The following is a 17,494-nucleotide window of genomic DNA, read 5'->3' as shown; positions in this document are numbered from 1 at the left end:
TGCGCAGGAATGGTATTTCCTGCAAGGGCCGGCCCGCCACTGCCTGGTCCTGGAAAAGCCAGTGCTTATCCGACTCCCATCTGCTCCATTTCACCAGGTACCTCAACTGTGACGCCTGGAAATATTTGTGAAGGTCAGGGACTCCCAACCCCCCCGCTTCCGGCGCTAAAGTCGTCAATGCTCTCTTCATTCGGGGTTTACGGCCCTGCCAGACGAATTGGGATAGTGCAGTCTGCATCATCCGTATCCAGCCTTTAGGGGGCTGCAGCGGAAGTGCCCGGAAGAGATACAGGATCTGTGGTAGCACTGTCATCTTCAGCGCTGCTATCCTGCCTAGCCACGATATCATCCCCTTGTTCCACCTCCCCAGTTCCTCTTTCACTTTCTTGCCTAGCGTCTCGTAATTAACCGCCACCATCGCCGACAGCGTGGGAGCCAGCAGGATACCTAAATAAGGCACGTGGTTTCGCGACCACCTTAGTGGGTAACGCCTCTGCAAATCTCGTCTCGTCCCAGGTGTCAGGGAGACATCCAATGCCGTGGATTTCCCCATATTCATCTTAAACCCAGCCGCTCCCGCGAAAGCCTCGAGCTCTTCCATACACGCGGGTAAAGCCCTCTGCGGATCCTCTAGCGTAAAAATGACATTGTCTGCATATAAGCTGACCGTGTGGGTATAACCCCCCATCCGCACCCCAGTAGCATCTGGGTTTTGTCTCACTCTCTGGGCAAAGGGCTCCATGTAGAGAGCGAAGAGGAGAGGGGATAGCGGGCATCCCTGTCTCGTGCCGCGTTCAATATAGAAGCGCTTCGATCCACAGCCATTGACACGCACCGTCGCTGACGGGAACTTATAACAATTAAAGACCATGCACCTAAATTTCTCCCCTATGCCCATTCGAGTCATCACCCGCTCAAGATACGGCCAGTGCACCCGGTCAAACGCTTTTTCGGCGTCGACCGAAAGGAGCATCCTTTCCCCAGGGATCCGCGAAGCTTTTTCCAGTACGTGTACCAACCGCTTGGTATTATCCACCGTTTGCCTGCCGGGTACAAAGCCGGACTGGTCCGGTTCAATCAGCCCGGGGAGATACTGTGCCAATCTCGCAGCTAGGATCCCCGTGTAGATTTTAAGGTCGACGTTTAGGAGGGAAATCGGTCTGTACGAGCCACACTGAGCCCTGTCCTTCCCTGGTTTGGGTATTACTGATACTGTGGCTTGCAGGAGATCCGGTGGGATAGCACCGGGGCAGTCGAAAGAGTTAAACAGCTTGGTCAATATTGGAGCTAAGGTAGTGCAAAATGTCCTATAGAAGAGGGTGGTGTATCCATCTGGTCCCAGGGCTTTCCCGAGTTTCAGCCTAGCGATCGCTGCAATAACCTCTTCTATCCTAATCTCTCGGTCCAGGTAGTCAGTTTGTATTTGAGCTAGGGATGGGAGAGTCACTGAGTCCAGATATTCATCAGGGTCCCCAGTCGATGTGCCGTCCTCCGCATAGAGCTCAGAGTAGAACTGTCGAAAAGCTTCGGCTATTTCGACGTCTTCTGTAACCGTGCGCCCTCCTGACACCGCAAGTTCTTTGACTCGACGGCATTGGTGTGCGATTCTGAGCTTAGCCGCTAATAACCGGCCACAACGATCCCCTCCCGTATAATATGCGTGTTTCAGACGGAGAGCCGCATATTCAGCTCTGTCCAGGTCCAGAGACGACAGGAGTTTCCTTGCTGCCTTCAGTTGTTTCCAAATTCTAGGAGCCCCCGTTCGCCAATGCACCTGTTCTAATTCCCTGACCTTATGCGTGACTTCTTCCCGTTTAACTTTCCTCTCCTTATTTTCGGTTGCAGATATCGTTATAAATTCTCCCCGTAGAACCGCCTTAAGTGCTCCCCATTGAGTCGCCAATGTAGTGTCGGGGTTAGAGTTATGCAGTTGAAATTCAGTCACTGCCTCGGTGATACATTGCACCACAACTTTTTTGTGTAGAAGAGTGTCCCGTAGACGCCAGACTCCGCGCTGAACCGGGGTCGACGGGGGCAGGAAGGTCCCCGAGACCGGTGCATGATCTGATAGGGAGATGACCCCTACCTCGGAGGCAGTGGCCATGTCCCGAACCGGGCCAGAGACCAACAGATAGTCCAGCCGAGCATATGTTTTGTGTGCGTGCGAGAAATAAGAATAGTCCCTATCTGTGGGGTGAAATCCTCTCCAAAGATCGTGCACATCGAGTTCAGCTAGTTGTGTTTTCATAGTGTTCGACAGTTCCCCGGTCTGTGGAAAGCGCTGCGCTGATCTGTCTAGTGAGGAATCAAACACCAGGTTCAGGTCCCCCCCCAGAATGAGATGCCTGTCAGGAGCTGAGGATTTTAAAGTAGAATGCCTGCTAACAAGTTTAGGTGTTTGATGAAAGTGCCACATTATCATATTACGAGCATTTAAAGGTACAGGAGCAAGCAAATGTACAAAAGGGAATTCTACACATGACATTCATGTTAGTCGGGGGAAGGCTTCTTCACTATGGGTAATGGAACTGTGTAAGGAAAAGGGGTTTGTAATGTTGAAAAGATCACTCCTTCAACTGGTAACTTCTTTAGTACCGCCCTGGAACAGAGGTCTATGCCATTCCAAGAGCTTTCTTCATAGTACCCGATATTATCCCACAATTCTACTACTAATAAAAACACCACAGGCTTTCTTTAAAAGGTTCGATGATTTCGAGCATATTTCTTAACTGGAGGTCATTGGGGTTTGTTCCAAAATAGAGTTCTAGTGTGTTCTGGACCTTTGATCCCGGCACTCTCCGCGAATCTCCTCCAGGTTTCTGATGAATGAAGGAGTGGTTTACCGATGCAGAGCAAACTGTACTATCAGCAATGCAATGTTGCTAGGCTTCATTGTAAGGCAAAAGGGAAGTAAGATGTCCACAATAGTTGCACATGACCCAATCAATTATTTGATTGGACCCCCAACTAGGATGCCAACAAGTTCACAATGGAATGAGGTTCTAATATTAAAGACAAAACTAGTATTTTCAGATTTGGACTTTGTTTCCATGGCAACCAGAAATAGCACAAAAGGGTATTCTCATCTAACGGTCAGCCACAAAATTAAACCATCTAGTCCAGACAGAATGAAGTTTAAGGTCAGCCTTGATACCACTTGGAGAAAGCAGCTATCTTTCTATGAAAACTGTGTATTTCATATTTGCTTCTCAAAGGCCATTGCCACACTATTTCTCTTCTAAACTGCCAGTAGATCCAACTCTTCAGGCAACACATTGACATATTGCGACAGCTCAGCCTTAGTGACTAAAGAATAACACTCCTATTAAACAATATAGCCCATTTTCCTGCTTTGGTGGAGTCTCAAGTCATCTTGCTTATCAATGTCACTCTACACCTTCCTGATCACTACTCTTTCCCCCACCCACTGTGGTGTCCTTTATTATTATTATTATTATATTTCTTATATAGCGCCAGAATCGACCTCCGAAGGGGTATCTCCGCGCTTGCCTTGGGAACCCATCCTGGTTTTTCCCTGTGAGATAGCCCCTACAGGGCATCCCCAAGGTGAAAGCCAGGCATCCCGCCGCGGGGGGCCGTTGTGGAGATTAAGCAAGCTTAATGCCCAGAGTTGCAGAGTGTGAACCCATGATTAGGTCAGGCACCGAAGCGAGAATTATCGAGTCCGTGGACATTTGAGCTCAACACCCTGCCGCGTCGGGAATCGAACCCTGGTCCCGGGTCTGACCTCTGCTTCAGGGTCTGCCTGCTCTAACCAGTGAGCCACACTTCTCCTTGGGCTTCCATAAACCCCAACTCATGTACATAGTTTGTTTCATTCACACATATATGTTAAGTAGTTAGTCATATGCAAAGCATGAGTTTCTTATTTCAACTGACGCCCAAAGTTTGAACACAGATCAAACAAATAAAAACACTTCGGCGTAAGATGTTTATTGTAATATAATTTACAAAATATGCATGATCCTTTCCCAAAAGATTCCTCATATGGCGATGGATCAATCAGAAGCAAGACATGGAGGTGGAACTTGAATATCTGCAGTTAACTGCTTTATCTGTAATACAAAGAAAATGTTATTAGAAAGAAACTGACTGTGCAACTAATCTCGAACACTTCAAAAATCACAAAGACATGGTTGGCGTAAACTAATAACAAATACATCAAAATGGTGTTAGAAATAATGATGAAATCGTACTGCCAAGGATATAATCTTCATCTGAAGAGAAGCATACATGCTTGTGATCACACAAAAAGAAACCAAACTTGGTTTGCGAATAGGGCAGATTTAATAGGCACCCAATACCTAATCAAAGAAAACTTCAGTTTGCATACAATAGTTTGCTAAAAGAACATTAAGAAAGTTGCTTAAATTATGTCACTGGTCATAAATACACATGGTATGAATAATGGGATTAACATTTTCACATACATTTTAGTATACTTCTCATTTTCTGTTTTTTTTTTTAGTGTTCCAAAGAAGTGCCTGATGAAAGCTTTGCAATTGCGTTGGGAAATCCAGCCCTTCCCTGCCAGATGTTTTAACCACACAAATAATATTCCAAAATGCCCAAAAACATATATTCATGAATCTGCTTTTAGGCAGACTGAAGTGTGTGCACAAGCATACCTCAGTTTCTCCACTGTGACACCTTACAAAGATAAAAGTACAAATATATACAAAGTTGCTTCTAGCTGTGTTTAACAAGTGCTTGGGTGTACTTAATCATTATAGGCAGGCAGACAAGGAATAGAAAAGCCCCCTTCCAAAGCAAGGCAACAGATCGGAATTTTTTTAGGGCTACTTAAAGTCTTCTACTTTCTAAACATTAATACACCATCGATCAATAAGCGATACAGAAAACTCATCAGCTACAAGAGCTTGAACTAACACATCTCATTCTTGAAACTGACAAGTATGCAAAAACTAGTGAACTATAAAAAGAAATTCATGGTTGGCTAATGTGAGATATGTTTCTGGACCAAGTTAACTTACTTCACTGATTTAAATTAAATGTTAATGTTATAAAATGCTTATAAATTGCTCGAATGCAGAGGCGTCTTGGCGCTGAAGTGTGTAAGTGAGGCAGGGCAAGAAGATAGACTAACAGCTACCTGGCATTAAACAGCCGGGATTTTAAGTTTTTCCAGAACGATGAAAGGTTCGGCTGAAGTCTCAGGGCCACCGGTAGTTTGTTCCACATTTGGGCCACACAGCAAGAAAATAGACTGCCCCCCTCCTGGCTCGTGTGTACCTAGATACACAGATCAGGCCAAGATTGGCCGAGCGCAAGTCCCGCGAGGGTGTGTAGAGCCTGAAGCTATTCTGACAGTCCTCTGAGGCCCCCCTTCCCCCCATACCGTGCTTTATGCACCAAGCTGAGTGCTTTAAACTCAATTCTCTGTTGGACAGGGAGCCAGTGTAATGCTCGCCTACCCCGAGTAGTGGGATGGCCGTTCGGAAGTTTTAGAATCACTCAAAACGGCAGCATTCTGCAGTGATTGAAGTTTGCTAACCTGATGCTTATCGATGCCCAAAAAACATCGCATTGAAATAGTCCAGTCTGGACATAAAAAGGGCGGCCATAACGGTTTTCTGAAGTGCCAGGGGAATGAAAGGGAAGATTTCCGCAGGGTCTTAAGTAACAAAAAACTAGCTGATGTTAGGCTATTCGCTTGAGCGGACATTCAATTTGTCATCAAAGATGATACAAAGATCCCTCACTTTCTTTACAGGTAAAGGACATTCACAGGCTTCCAGCGGCCCCCACCGATTACTCCGATCCGGCCCGTTCCCAAATTCAATCACTTCTATTTTCTCAGTAATCATTTTCAGAAAACTCAGACATCCATTCCATGACGTCCTTCAGACAGGCATGGAATCCTTCCGCTGTTAGCTCCAGTTTATCTAAGACGGATACCACCAGCTGTAAGTCGTCCGCATTCAACACAAGGGTAAAGCCATGCTTCCTTACAAGCCTAGCCGGCGGCCTCATGTAAACATTGAACAGTGTTGGAGACAAGGCTGAGCCCTGTGGAACCCCGCAGGGCAAATTAAAACTGTCAGATTGTAGACCCTCCCAGTTCAGGCTTTTTTTCCTATTGTATAAGAACGAGGAAAGGAGGGCAAGAGACAACCCGTTGATTCCAATCTCCTCTAGTCGCCGCACCAACACCGTGTGATTCATGGTGTCGAATGCAGCTGACAGATCAAGGAGAACAAGAATGCTCCCCCACCCCCACTCCCACTCCCCTCCTCCCCCCACCCCTCCCCCACCCCCCAACCCCCCCCCTCCGCCAGATCATGCTTAAACCCGCTACCCTGCTGAGGTTTAGTCAAAGACACAGATTTAAACAACTCCTTCGCAGAATTTCCAGCTTTCTGGATTTTCGAGGTGAAATACACCCTTTTAGCAGCCAGAATGGCCTCCTTAAATCTATTCAAGGCCTGGTTATAAGCATCTTTACTGATCTTACTGTACTCTACTCTCCAAAGACGCTCAAACCTTCTGCATTCAACTTTTAGTCATTTAAGTTCAGGGCCATACCATGGCCTCCCAGAAGGGCGCCTGTTTGCTATGGCGGTCTGCTCAGGGGCAACACAGTTTAACGCTCCTCGAATCCATTCATTGAACTGAGAAGCAGCCACTTCATTGTCTTTATCTAAAATTGGAGGGGAATGGTCAAGAGCAGCCTCTAAGCCACTACTTGTTACCTTACTCCAGCGACGAAACGTCACCTTAGTAGCTTTATGAGAGTAGCACCTCTCTGGTTCCCTGGCCCTAACCTCAAAAAAATTGGGACATGTAACCATATTCAACTATTGCACAGGCAACATCAGATGTTATATTAAGCTATTTTAACATGATCTGTCCTACCCACTTCCGGAACAGAGGTGAACCAGTGCCTGTGCCTCGAATCAGCTTACATGCTGAAGATCATGGTCGACCGCGCATTCGTCTATGAAACGCTGCAGTTCAAGGATTTCTGGTGCTCTGGTACTTGATGGCATTACTGTAGCGTAACTATTGCACAGGCACTTTCCTCACAGAATCTCCGTTATTTCGGTTTTCTGCTTTCCATTGCCCTTGATTGACTTCACTTTCCATTAAACGAACTTAGACCAGCCGGTTGGAATCTTTCACCGGTGATGCAATTGCATAGAATAGCTTTACGTGTTGCGTTAGAGGCATACCCGCCGTGCAACCTATTGCACAGACATTTTCCTTGCAGGATCTCAGTTACACCGACTTATCTGCCGCTTAACCCTTGATTTATTGGACTTTCCATTACCGAACTTAGACCAGCCAGTTTGGAATTAGCGGCGAAGCGGTTTGCTTCGAAAGTTCAACGTGTTGCATTACAGCCCTGAAGTAGTCACAGGATACTTCCCACTGTGACGAAACACATTTTGGCTGGTTGTGCTTGTTAATGTTAACATACCACCTGATGTTAACATACCATGTTAACTAATGTTAACTATGTAAACTAATGTTAACATACCACCTTAACCGGGGGGGAGTGGGGGCGGAGCTTGCCGGCGTCCATGAAAGACGTGTGAGCGCTGAGCTCCTCGCCTGAGCCCCTTTAAAATTCGACAAAACTATCCTTTCGGCACCTAGCTAGCTCTGAAAGCTGTGGTGGACTCTATCTACGCCCCGGCCTGGTGGGGGGCTTTTCCCCGGTCGAAATCCGGTGTGGTGTCGCTTAGCTGTTTGGAGGAGGCGCAGTGGCGGACCAGGCCGTAGTCCACGGTCTATCCTGAGAAGCCGCCCGAGCTGCGTCACGTTACGTGCGGCCTGCGGTGCTAGAGTGGTGCCGGTCTGCCTCGCCTGCAACTAGACAGCTGGTTCTGCTGCGCGATATCAGGCCTGGTTTCCGAGAGCGGCTGTGGTGGACTGGCCCTCGTTTGTGCATTCGATGGGAGCAGAAGTGTTGGTGCTTTGAGGAACTATTGGACGCTGAAGGAAGCCACTGGCGGGCCGCCATCTCTTTGGAGAGGGTTCCGTCGGTCGTTGCCTGAACCTTCCGCGTCTCAAGGACCGCTGTGAAGCTGCGTATTTTAATTGTTCTGGAGTGTGGTGGCCTGACTACTCGACATTGGTGTGGCCTGGTTCTGAAGGAGTGCTTGGTGGTGTGCCTCTCTGGCTCCTAGGCCTACTCGTACTGCAGGGCGGTTGGCCGCCATCTTGGACGCATTTCTTGCTGCGCAACATCTTGTCCTTCGGAGCTTGCTCCCCCAGTGTCTCCTCTCTACCCCCCTAATACTCGCTGGCGATATATTGCTGGCGGTTGAGCGCCTTGCTGAATGACAACCAGGAACGTTATGGGGAAAGGCGACAAGACCCAACCCAAACTGTCGTTTGATCAGCGGAAAACGAAAGGTGCAGAGGGGCCGGCCCCGGATGCCTCGCCGAGGCCTACGGCATCAGACAGCTCATTGTGTGCTGACATTCGTGAAATGCTGGGCGCCATGGTAAAGGGCTTACAGGACAGCATGGCGGCGATTGGCACTAAAATCGACGCACTGTCATTCAGGATGGACCGCATGTCTGAGAGGGTGGATAAGCATGCTGAACGGCTGGATATGGCAGAACGGCGGCTAACGGAAGCGGAGGAAGCCCAAACGGAATGGGATAAAGACAGCAAGCAGTTCGGACGCCTACTCCAAGTCATTCAAGACAAGACGGAGGACTTGGAGGCACGCTCACGGCGCTCCAACGTTCGCATTACTGGGGTGGCAGAATCTACCAACACTGGCAAAATGGAGTTGTTTGTGGAGAAGCTGCTCCAGACACTGTTGGGGGAGGAGGTCTTCTCCCCTATGTTCATTGTCGAGAGGGCTCATCGCACTCTGGGGCCGAAACCGCAACCAGGACTCCCACCGCGGCCGATTATTGCGAAGCTTTTGAACTATAGGGACAGAGATCTGGCGCTCCGGCTGGCGAGGGAGAAAGGAACTTTGCAGTACGAGGGCATGAACATCTCCCTCTATCCGGACTTCACGGCGAGAGTGCAGGAGGAGAGGAAGCGCTTCGCCCCGTATAAGAAACAAATGAGAGACCTGGGGCTGGACTACGCCATGTTGTATCCTGCGAGACTTCGCATCAATAAGCAGGGACACTTGCACTTTTTCACTGACCCTGCGGACTTGAAAAAATCTCTGAAGGAGTGGGCCAAGGAACAACGCAACAGTCCGAGGAGCCAACGTGAGGACACGGATGAGGCTGCTACCATGGACGGCCAGGGGTAATCGAATATTTGGACTCTTCCCTGGGTCGACTGGGCCCTTCCGTGTGTTAGACTCTGCTGCAGGTGCTGTGAGCCTACTTAATCGAAATTGTGGGGTGTGATCTTGCTATTGGTGGACTGCACTAGGGGTATAGCTGCAGCACGTTTTACTGTTTGCTGGTAGCTTTGGGGATGGCTCTCCCGCGCGCGGGAGACTAGTTCTTTGATGGTGTGTTTTTGAACTGGTGAGGGTGCTGAATGGTACTTGGGGGCGGGGTGGTGGAGTCACCGAGGTTTGAGGTCCTTGACCCAATTGTTCTGTTGTCTAGCTGGGAACCTCTGCCCCTGCGCTTTCGGCTTTTGGCTCTCCTGAGGGCCCCTTGGGTCTGTAATGGTTTTTTCTTGGGGTAGGGGGATGGTGGATGGTGGTGGGACTGGTCTGACCGGGTTGGGGTTGGTCGGCTGTGGGTGGGTGGGTGGTTGCTCTATTCTTCTTTTGTTGCCCATGCTACCTATGTCTTTTGGGGTCTGTTGGGGGGAGGGTTTAGTGCGGCCTACTACTGGATTGTGTCTACTGTGCCACCTGTGCGACGCAGATTTGTTCCCTGTCCTGCAATGGTGGACGTTGAGATTCTAGGGCCGGAGAGTGGCCCCAACTCCCTCAGACTGCTATCTTGGAATGTGAGGGGGCTGAATGATTTCCGTAAACTCAGGAAGGTACTAGCTTATCTGAAGCGGCACCGGGTTGATCTCGCCCTGCTCCAAGAAACCCACCTGCCTCTGACTAGTCCTATGTTGCTGACCAGGGGTCTGGGGAGTGCTTGTGTTGCTGCAGGGTTCACTACGCATGCGAGGGGTGTGCTTACATGGGCTAATCCCAAATCTCAGTTGACACTGCAGAAGGATGTTGTGGACCCGGAGGGTGGGTATGCGATTACCCGCTGTGTGGGGAAAGGCCACGACTTGTTGGTCGTGAATGTGTATGGCCCCAATTACGACACACCCGCTTTTTACACCTCACTGGCGGACCTCTGTAGACAGTTTGAGGGTTCCAGGTTGCTGTGGGGGGGGGGGGGGGACTTCAATTTCGTGTTGAACCCGGACCTGGATAGGTCGGCTGGTGCTTCCAGGACCCCAGCGGCCTCGGCATTACTTATGCAGGCGGAGCTGGTGAAACTTGATCTGCTTGATGTGTGGCGTCATAGGCACCCGGGGAAGGGTGGATTCACTCATTATTCAGCCTATCATAATATACACACGAGGATTGATTATTGGTTTGTCTCCCACTCCCTCCTTAATTCAGTGAGGGGGTGTGCAGTATTGCCCCGCACGTTGTCTGACCACTCACCGCTGCTTTTGCTGTTAGAGGCCCCGGCTAGAAGGATACCCCCGTTCACCTGGAGGTTCCCCCCGTATTCACTTCTAGATGAGGCCTTCAGAGGGGAATTGGCTGAGGATATAGACACTTCTCGACTAATGTGGGGTCTGTGGATAGTGTCCAGGTGCTCTGGGATGCATTCAAGGTGTACATACGTGGGATGACGATGGCCAAACACTCAGGGGTGCTTAAAGCTATCAGGCAGCGATTGAAATACCTGGAGACTCAACTGTCTGATCTGGAACGTCAAGCGGGGGGTGCAGGAGATACGAACATAACTGAGAGGATTAAGCCCCTGCTAGCGGAATTCCATGATGAGGCGGATAGGGAGATACAGCATATAGGAAAGTATGCCACGGCACGCACGTATGGGGAACGGGACCGCCCTGGCTCCCTGCTGGCTAAACTGATGCGAAATAGCAGACCGCCCCTGGTGGTTGAGGAGTTATTAACGGCTGGTGGTGAGGTGGTGACCGGGGAACAGGATATACTGGCGGAATTCCATGCTTATTATACCGCACTGTATACATCGAGATCAGGCCACCTAGAGGAGGAAATAGATGACTATCTGAGTTACATCCAGATGCCCTTTTTAGCCAATTGGCAACGAGAATTTCTGATGGCGCCATTCCAGAAAGAGGAGATTACGGAGGCGCTGGAGTCAGGCAGCGCTCCGGGTCGGATGGCCTTACGGTGGCCTTCTATAAGGCTTTTCAAGACAAATTGGTACCTTACTTGATGCTCCTCTTTAACGACATTTGTCAACAGGGTAGTATGTCGAAGTCTATGAGGGAGGCGCTTCTCATCACCATCCCGAAACCGGGAAAACCCCCCAACAGTGTGGCTCGTATAGGCCGCTCTCACTGATTAACGTAGACGCTAAATTATATGCAAAAGTCCTGGCAACACGGTTGGCTCTACTTGTCCCAGACTTGGTTGCCCCGGAACAGGCAGGGTTTGTCCCCGCTCGGAACTTGACTTACAATATTCATACGGTGCTAGGCACCATTCAGCATGTCCGGCAGGAGAACAAGGCAGTAGCTATTTTCCTGGACATGGAAAAGGCCTTTGATTCAGTGGAGTGGCCGTTTATGCTCAGGGTTCTGCGTAAGTATGGGCTTGGCGAACCTTTCCTTCAGATGCTAGGGGCCCTGTACTATAAGCCGACTGCGCGGTTAAAGATAGGGAACTCAGTCACTGCCCCAATTGAGATCAGTAGGGGCACTCGGCAGGGCTGCCCCCTCTCCCCGCTTCTGTATGCTTTAGTGGCGGAACCTCTAGCCTGCGCTATTAAGGAATACCATGGGTTCGAAGGGATCAACTTTCCTACCTATCAGACTGGCATCTCGACGTACGCAGACGACACTCTGTTATATGTCCGAGAGCCGGAGGTGAATCGGTCGTCTGTCTTGCGGGAAGTAGTGAGGTTCAGAGCCCTTTCGGGCCTTCGGGTCAATTGGAACAAGTCTGTGGCGCTCCCTCTGACCCCGGTGACCCTCCCGTTTGACTCGGAATACCCGTTGCAATGGACCACGGACTCAATTCGTTATTTAGGGATCCGTATTCACACCGATCCTGAGGTTCTGGTACGCGAGAACTATGGTCTTGCGTACTCTAAACTAGTGGATGATGTGGAGGTGTGGTGCAGGCTCCCACTGTCTCTGATGGGCAGGATAGCAATTATGAAGATGGTGGTTCTTCCCAGGTTCCTCTTTCTCTTTGCTAATATACCTATCGTGCTCTCAAAGGCCTTTTTCCGTCAGCTTACGCAGACGATTATCAGGCTTGCGTGGGGGGGCAAACAACCGAGGGTTCAATGGCAAACTTTAATGCTCCCCTATGAACGAGGGAGCCTGGGGGCTCCTGATCTAGAACGGTATTACAGGATAGCACAGGGGGCGCACCTCCACACTTGGATCCATGGGGACCCTGGCATCCCGCACGTGAAGCTGGAGCGCCTCTTCGCGGACCCCACCCCACTCCCGGCCACAATATGCCGTCCTGCTGATCGCAGGGTTGGTAATTTGGACTCTATCGCAGCCACAAACCACGCTTGGCATGAGCTAGTCCGCTCCCGAGATAGCGAGCTGTTGTACTCTCCCCTTCTGCGAGTGGAATGGGCGGTATGGTTGGCCCCGCTGACAGAGACGGGAGTCCTGAAGGCGTTACGGGACTTGGGCATAGAAAAGATGGGGGATCTCTTTTTGAACGGCACGGTGAAGACATTGCAACAGGTCCTCCAATCCCACTCTGGGACGACGCTGTTACACAGCTTCCAATATCACCGGGTACGTAAGGCGTTGCAGGGCCCGGAAATGGCAGAGCCGCAGGAAGTGCTGGAGCTCACATATGTTATCAATAACCCATCGTCCAGCAAGTTGGTAACAAACCTTAAGAAACTGGGGGACCGGCACCGGCAGTACCCGCTCTCCAAGGCCAGATTGGCCTGGCAGTGTGATCTCCAGTTGACAATCTCGGATGAGATGTGGCAATACTGCTGTACGAACACTAGAAAGATCTCACTTAATAGTAGGCATCGTTTGATACATTTTAAGTATTTACAGCGGGTCTACTACACACCGGAAAGGTTGCACAGGTACGGATTGCGGGAGTCGGCGGAGTGTGAGCGGTGCCATTTACCCTCAGCTGATTTTTTGCACATGTCCTGGACTTGCCCTAGTATTCATACGTTTTGGCGGGAGGTATTCTCGGAACTTAGTACGATGTTGGGAACGGAGGTTCTGCCGTGCCCGGCTCTGGCGCGGATGGGTTTTTCCAAACCGTTGCCAGTGGCGGTACGGCGCTTGGCTGATATTGCTTTGCTGACGGCCAAGCGCCTGGTTGCGTTGTGCGGATGAGGGGGCCGGTTCCCACTAAAAGGCGCTGGGAGACAGATTTGCTGTATTGCTGTACATAGTCTGAGGTGTATAATGAACTGCTTCCCCCAAAGAGTCGCCCTAAGAATTTCTGGGGGTTATATAGGGAATATCAGTGCGCCAAGGGGGGCGATGAGTCGGACCCAGAAGGGGAGGAGTTGGATGAGCTGCAGGAGGGCGGGGTGGAGGCGGTGGAGGTTGACATGTTACATGGTTGACTGTTCTCTTCCCGGAGGTGGTTGTCTGGTTCCTTGCGGCTGCTAGTTGAGAAGTTAGGTGCGTGAGCCCCCGGGATGGTTGTGCAGGGAGGATGGTCTTAGTGGTCCCTTTTGAAATCCGCATCACATCATTGGGCCCCTGGGTCCTTAGCCATAGGTGCAATGTTCATCTGTAGAATCAGTAGTTATAGCAGGTGGGTGGGTGGACACAGGTACGGGTAGGCTGGCTTGTTTGAGGGGTGGGGGTTTGTTCAGCTGTGGGTTTATTGCACTTTTTTCCTCCCTCTTTCAGGGTATTTTGTTTCCAAGATTCCGAGACTTTGTTTTGCACAATTGAGCTAACTGCATTATTTTTTTGCACACCAATCTACCGTCATGGGTGTCGGTACCAGCATTAACTATTTTATTCTTGATCTCTGTCAAAAGCTATTACTGCAGAACGGTTTTTCTTACCTATGTGTACGCCGCCAGGCCTCGGGGATGCTGGCACTACGGCTGTGTATGCGACTACTGCCCATTGTCCTAGGTGCTATCTATTGTTGCCGCCGGCCTCCGGGTTGTAGGCGATGAGTGCTGTGTGCTTACATCGAAGGTGCAATAAAGTATAAATTTAATTTAAAAAAAAACATACCACCTTAACCAGAGACGGAGGTCTCCGGGCTGATGTGCTGAGGCACTTTTAATTTAAGGCTGACTTTTAACCAATGACGCTGCGCGCTGACTACGAGCGTGTTGGTGCTTTTTCTGTTCACTTTTGTATAAGCGCTGATTACTAGCGCGCCTTTTTAGTCTTTATTTCTTGATTGCTCGTGGAACTTCCCACCGCGCTGACTGCTAGTGCTTTATCTTGTTGCCCTCCCTCAGCTTTGCGCTGACTACTAGCGCGTCCTCTCCCTGCCTCTATTTGGGGTCCCTTTTGGTTACCGCTACAACGCGCTGACTGCTTGCGCTTCACTCTATTTTCTGGCCGCTTTTGGGACAGGCTGTATTTCATCTTGGGTCAGTCCTACCTTGCTGTGATTCTTGCCTGCTTTTCCCTCTGCTTCCTCTCCTGCTTCTTCACCGGAGGTGGAAGGCTGGGCGTTCTTGTTCTTTTACTCTGCCCTGCATTTCTTCTCTCCGTGTGTGTTGGGTGGCAACAGGACCGCGGGGGATTCCTTCTTCTCTTTCTTTGCCTAGGACGGCTGTAGAGGTGCCGCTGGGTAGCTAGGGATCCTTGTGGCGGCCATATTGGGAGGAGGCTTGACACGCTGGTCGGCTTACCAGTGGTGCGGCTCCTCAGTCACTCCCCCTGCGCGTCCATAAGACTAGAGGTCCTTTCTCCGCGCAGCGGACGCGCTGGGCGGTCGCGCCGAAGAAGCGCCAAAGAAAAGCTAGTCTGCGCCCGTCAGCGTCCCGGAGGCGGACGGAGCGACGGGTGGGGCTGGGCTATTTTGATAGCTTCCCCGGCCGATATCATGATTCGGTATACGGCGGCGGAGCTTCTGTCCCTTCAAAAGGGAGTGTGCTCTTGTCACAGGGTCTTTCCAGGTCGGTATAAGGGTAAGAGGCGGTGTCCTGGCTGTGGGTGGTTGCCAGGCAATGCCCCGGCCACTATCTGACAGTGGGGTAGACAGGGTGAAGCATTTATGTCTGCTCTTAAATACAAGATCATTGAGCAGAATTGCTCTGGATATTTACGATCTCCTGGTCACGGAAAAGCCTTTGTGTCTGATGCCGACAGACGTGGTTAGGGGAGTCTTCTAACCCGGATATTGCCATGGCAATTCCCCCTGACTATAACATCTTTAGGCAGGATAGATTGAAGGGGAGGGGCGGGGGTGTGGCACTTGTGGAGAATAAACTGGTCGCGTGCTCTATTATTCCTATGGATGTAATTACTGGATGTGAATCTTTGGCCTTCTCCATAGCGTTATCGCCTCACCAATCTTTTAAAGGGCTCCTAGTTTACAGGCCCCCTGGATCGGTGGGCTCTTTCTTTGAAGAGCTCCAGTCGGTAGTCTAAACATTGGTGTTGAGATCCGAGCATTGTGTATTGGCGGGGGACTTTAATTTCCATATGGATGATGGGTTGGATGTGGACACGATCAAAATGATTGATGTTACGGCTCCCTTAGGCCTCTCTCCTTATCTCTTTGGGCCGACTCATGAAAAAGGCCACACCCTGGATCAGGTCTTTTCCACTACCCTCGTTGAGATGTCGGCACCTTTGCCGGTGCTCTGGTCGGATCACTGGCTCGTCAAATTTCATGTGTTGGGTGCAAAAAAAAAACATCTAGTGCTGCTCTCCTGCGGCCGTGTCAAGCACCGAGGGCGTATCACTTACAAGGTGGTGGCAGCTCCTTGACAGTTTGTGTTACTAGAGCTCGTGCAGATTGCGAGGGGCTCCTCCTCTGCACGCTGGAAAGCATTATTGGGATACTTTTTAAATTGCATTTTACTCTGTTTTAAAACGCACATTCACTTGTACTAGAATTGTTTCGCTAAGACGCTTAAAAACATAAGTACAAATTTACAGTGTAAAGCTATCGCTTAGTGGACCCCCAGCCCCGTTCCATCGCGGCTTCGTGCCGTTTGTGTGGAGGGCATGGCTAGCTTCAGAACCACAGAGCCGCCTCCCCGAGCAGAACGGAGTTAGCGTTCCAGCTGGGGGCGTGGCTTCAAGTATAACTATAACGTGATCGAGAGCTCTGTTTGACTTACAAGGTGGTGGCAGCTCCTTGACAGTTTGTGTTACTAGAGCTCGTGCAGATTGCGAGGGGCTCCTCCTCTGCACGCTGGAAAGCATTATTGGGATACTTTTTAAATTGCATTTTACTCTGTTTTAAAACGCACATTCACTTGTACTAGAATTGTTTCGCTAAGACGCTTAAAAACATAAGTACAAATTTACCGTGTAAAGCTATCGCTTAGTGGACCCCCAGCCCCGTTCCATCGCGGCTTCGTGCCGTTTGTGTGGAGGGCATGGCTAGCTTCAGAACCACAGAGCCGCCTCCCCGAGCAGAACGGAGTTAGCGTTCCAGCTGGGGGCGTGGCTTCAAGTATAAAATGGGCACTTTAAAGCGCAGCGGTCGAGCGCAGCAGGAGCGCCGACACCGCGCCGAAGCCGTGCCAAAGGGGTGCGAGTCTGCGCCAGTCCGCGCTCGTTCCACGCTGCGCGCCAGACCCCCTGCCCCATGCAACAACCACAATATTCCTAAGGTAATAACTTACACTCGATCTCAACTTCTGTGTATTGGCAATACTTTAACTGATAAAAGATGTTCCCATTTCTGTGCAGACTCTCTGGCCAATCTGCCTATTAATCCCTGCCCAAACTGCTCTTTTAAATCCACTCCTCCTCACTCTAATTTAGCTGCCCCTAGGTTGCCACTAACCCCAGAAAAATATATACATTGTGCTCTTATAAACGCCCGATCCCTTATCAAACATATGGATGAGGTCGCTGAACTTATAGCCATTCAAAATCTTGACATCCTGTTTATAACTGAGACCTGGGCAGACTCTGCTTCTGGCCCGGATTTCAAGATAGCTACTCCTGATGGCTATTATGTCACCCGACTAGATAGATCTTCGGGAAAACGAGGGGGTGGGTTAGCTATCATACATAATGCTAACCTGGCTCTAAAAACTGAGCCAATGATCCATGATTCCATGGAAGCCTTATGTTTCACCTTTATTCTTTCCCCCACTCAAACTTTTAAAGGCACATTACTTTACCGACCTCCCACCTCACGCACATCAATCAATCAATCAGTGACACTTATATAGC

The 17,494-nt window shown here is 50.1% G+C and overlaps 1 protein-coding gene across 1 annotated transcript in view; it reads right to left on the bottom strand.

Annotated features, from left to right (window-relative positions):
• Positions 1-3,938: 3,938 nt before the first annotated feature.
• The window catches only part of ATP5F1C (ATP synthase F1 subunit gamma), a 46,339-nt gene continuing 32,783 nt past the window's right edge, over positions 3,939-17,494 (bottom strand). Inside the window, exon 9 of the mRNA XM_086918962.1 lies at positions 3,939-4,076. Coding sequence (XP_086775088.1) covers positions 4,073-4,076 — 4 coding nt within the window. The 3' untranslated portion in view covers positions 3,939-4,072. The remainder of the gene's footprint in view (positions 4,077-17,494) is intronic.

Source organism: Lissotriton vulgaris, chromosome 1_1 (genome assembly GCF_964263255.1).
Source record: "Lissotriton vulgaris chromosome 1_1, aLisVul1.2, whole genome shotgun sequence".
Taxonomy (NCBI): Eukaryota; Metazoa; Chordata; class Amphibia; order Caudata; family Salamandridae; genus Lissotriton; species Lissotriton vulgaris.
The sequence above is the reverse complement of the archived record's forward strand: the minus strand, read 5'-3'. Positions and strand labels throughout refer to the sequence as shown.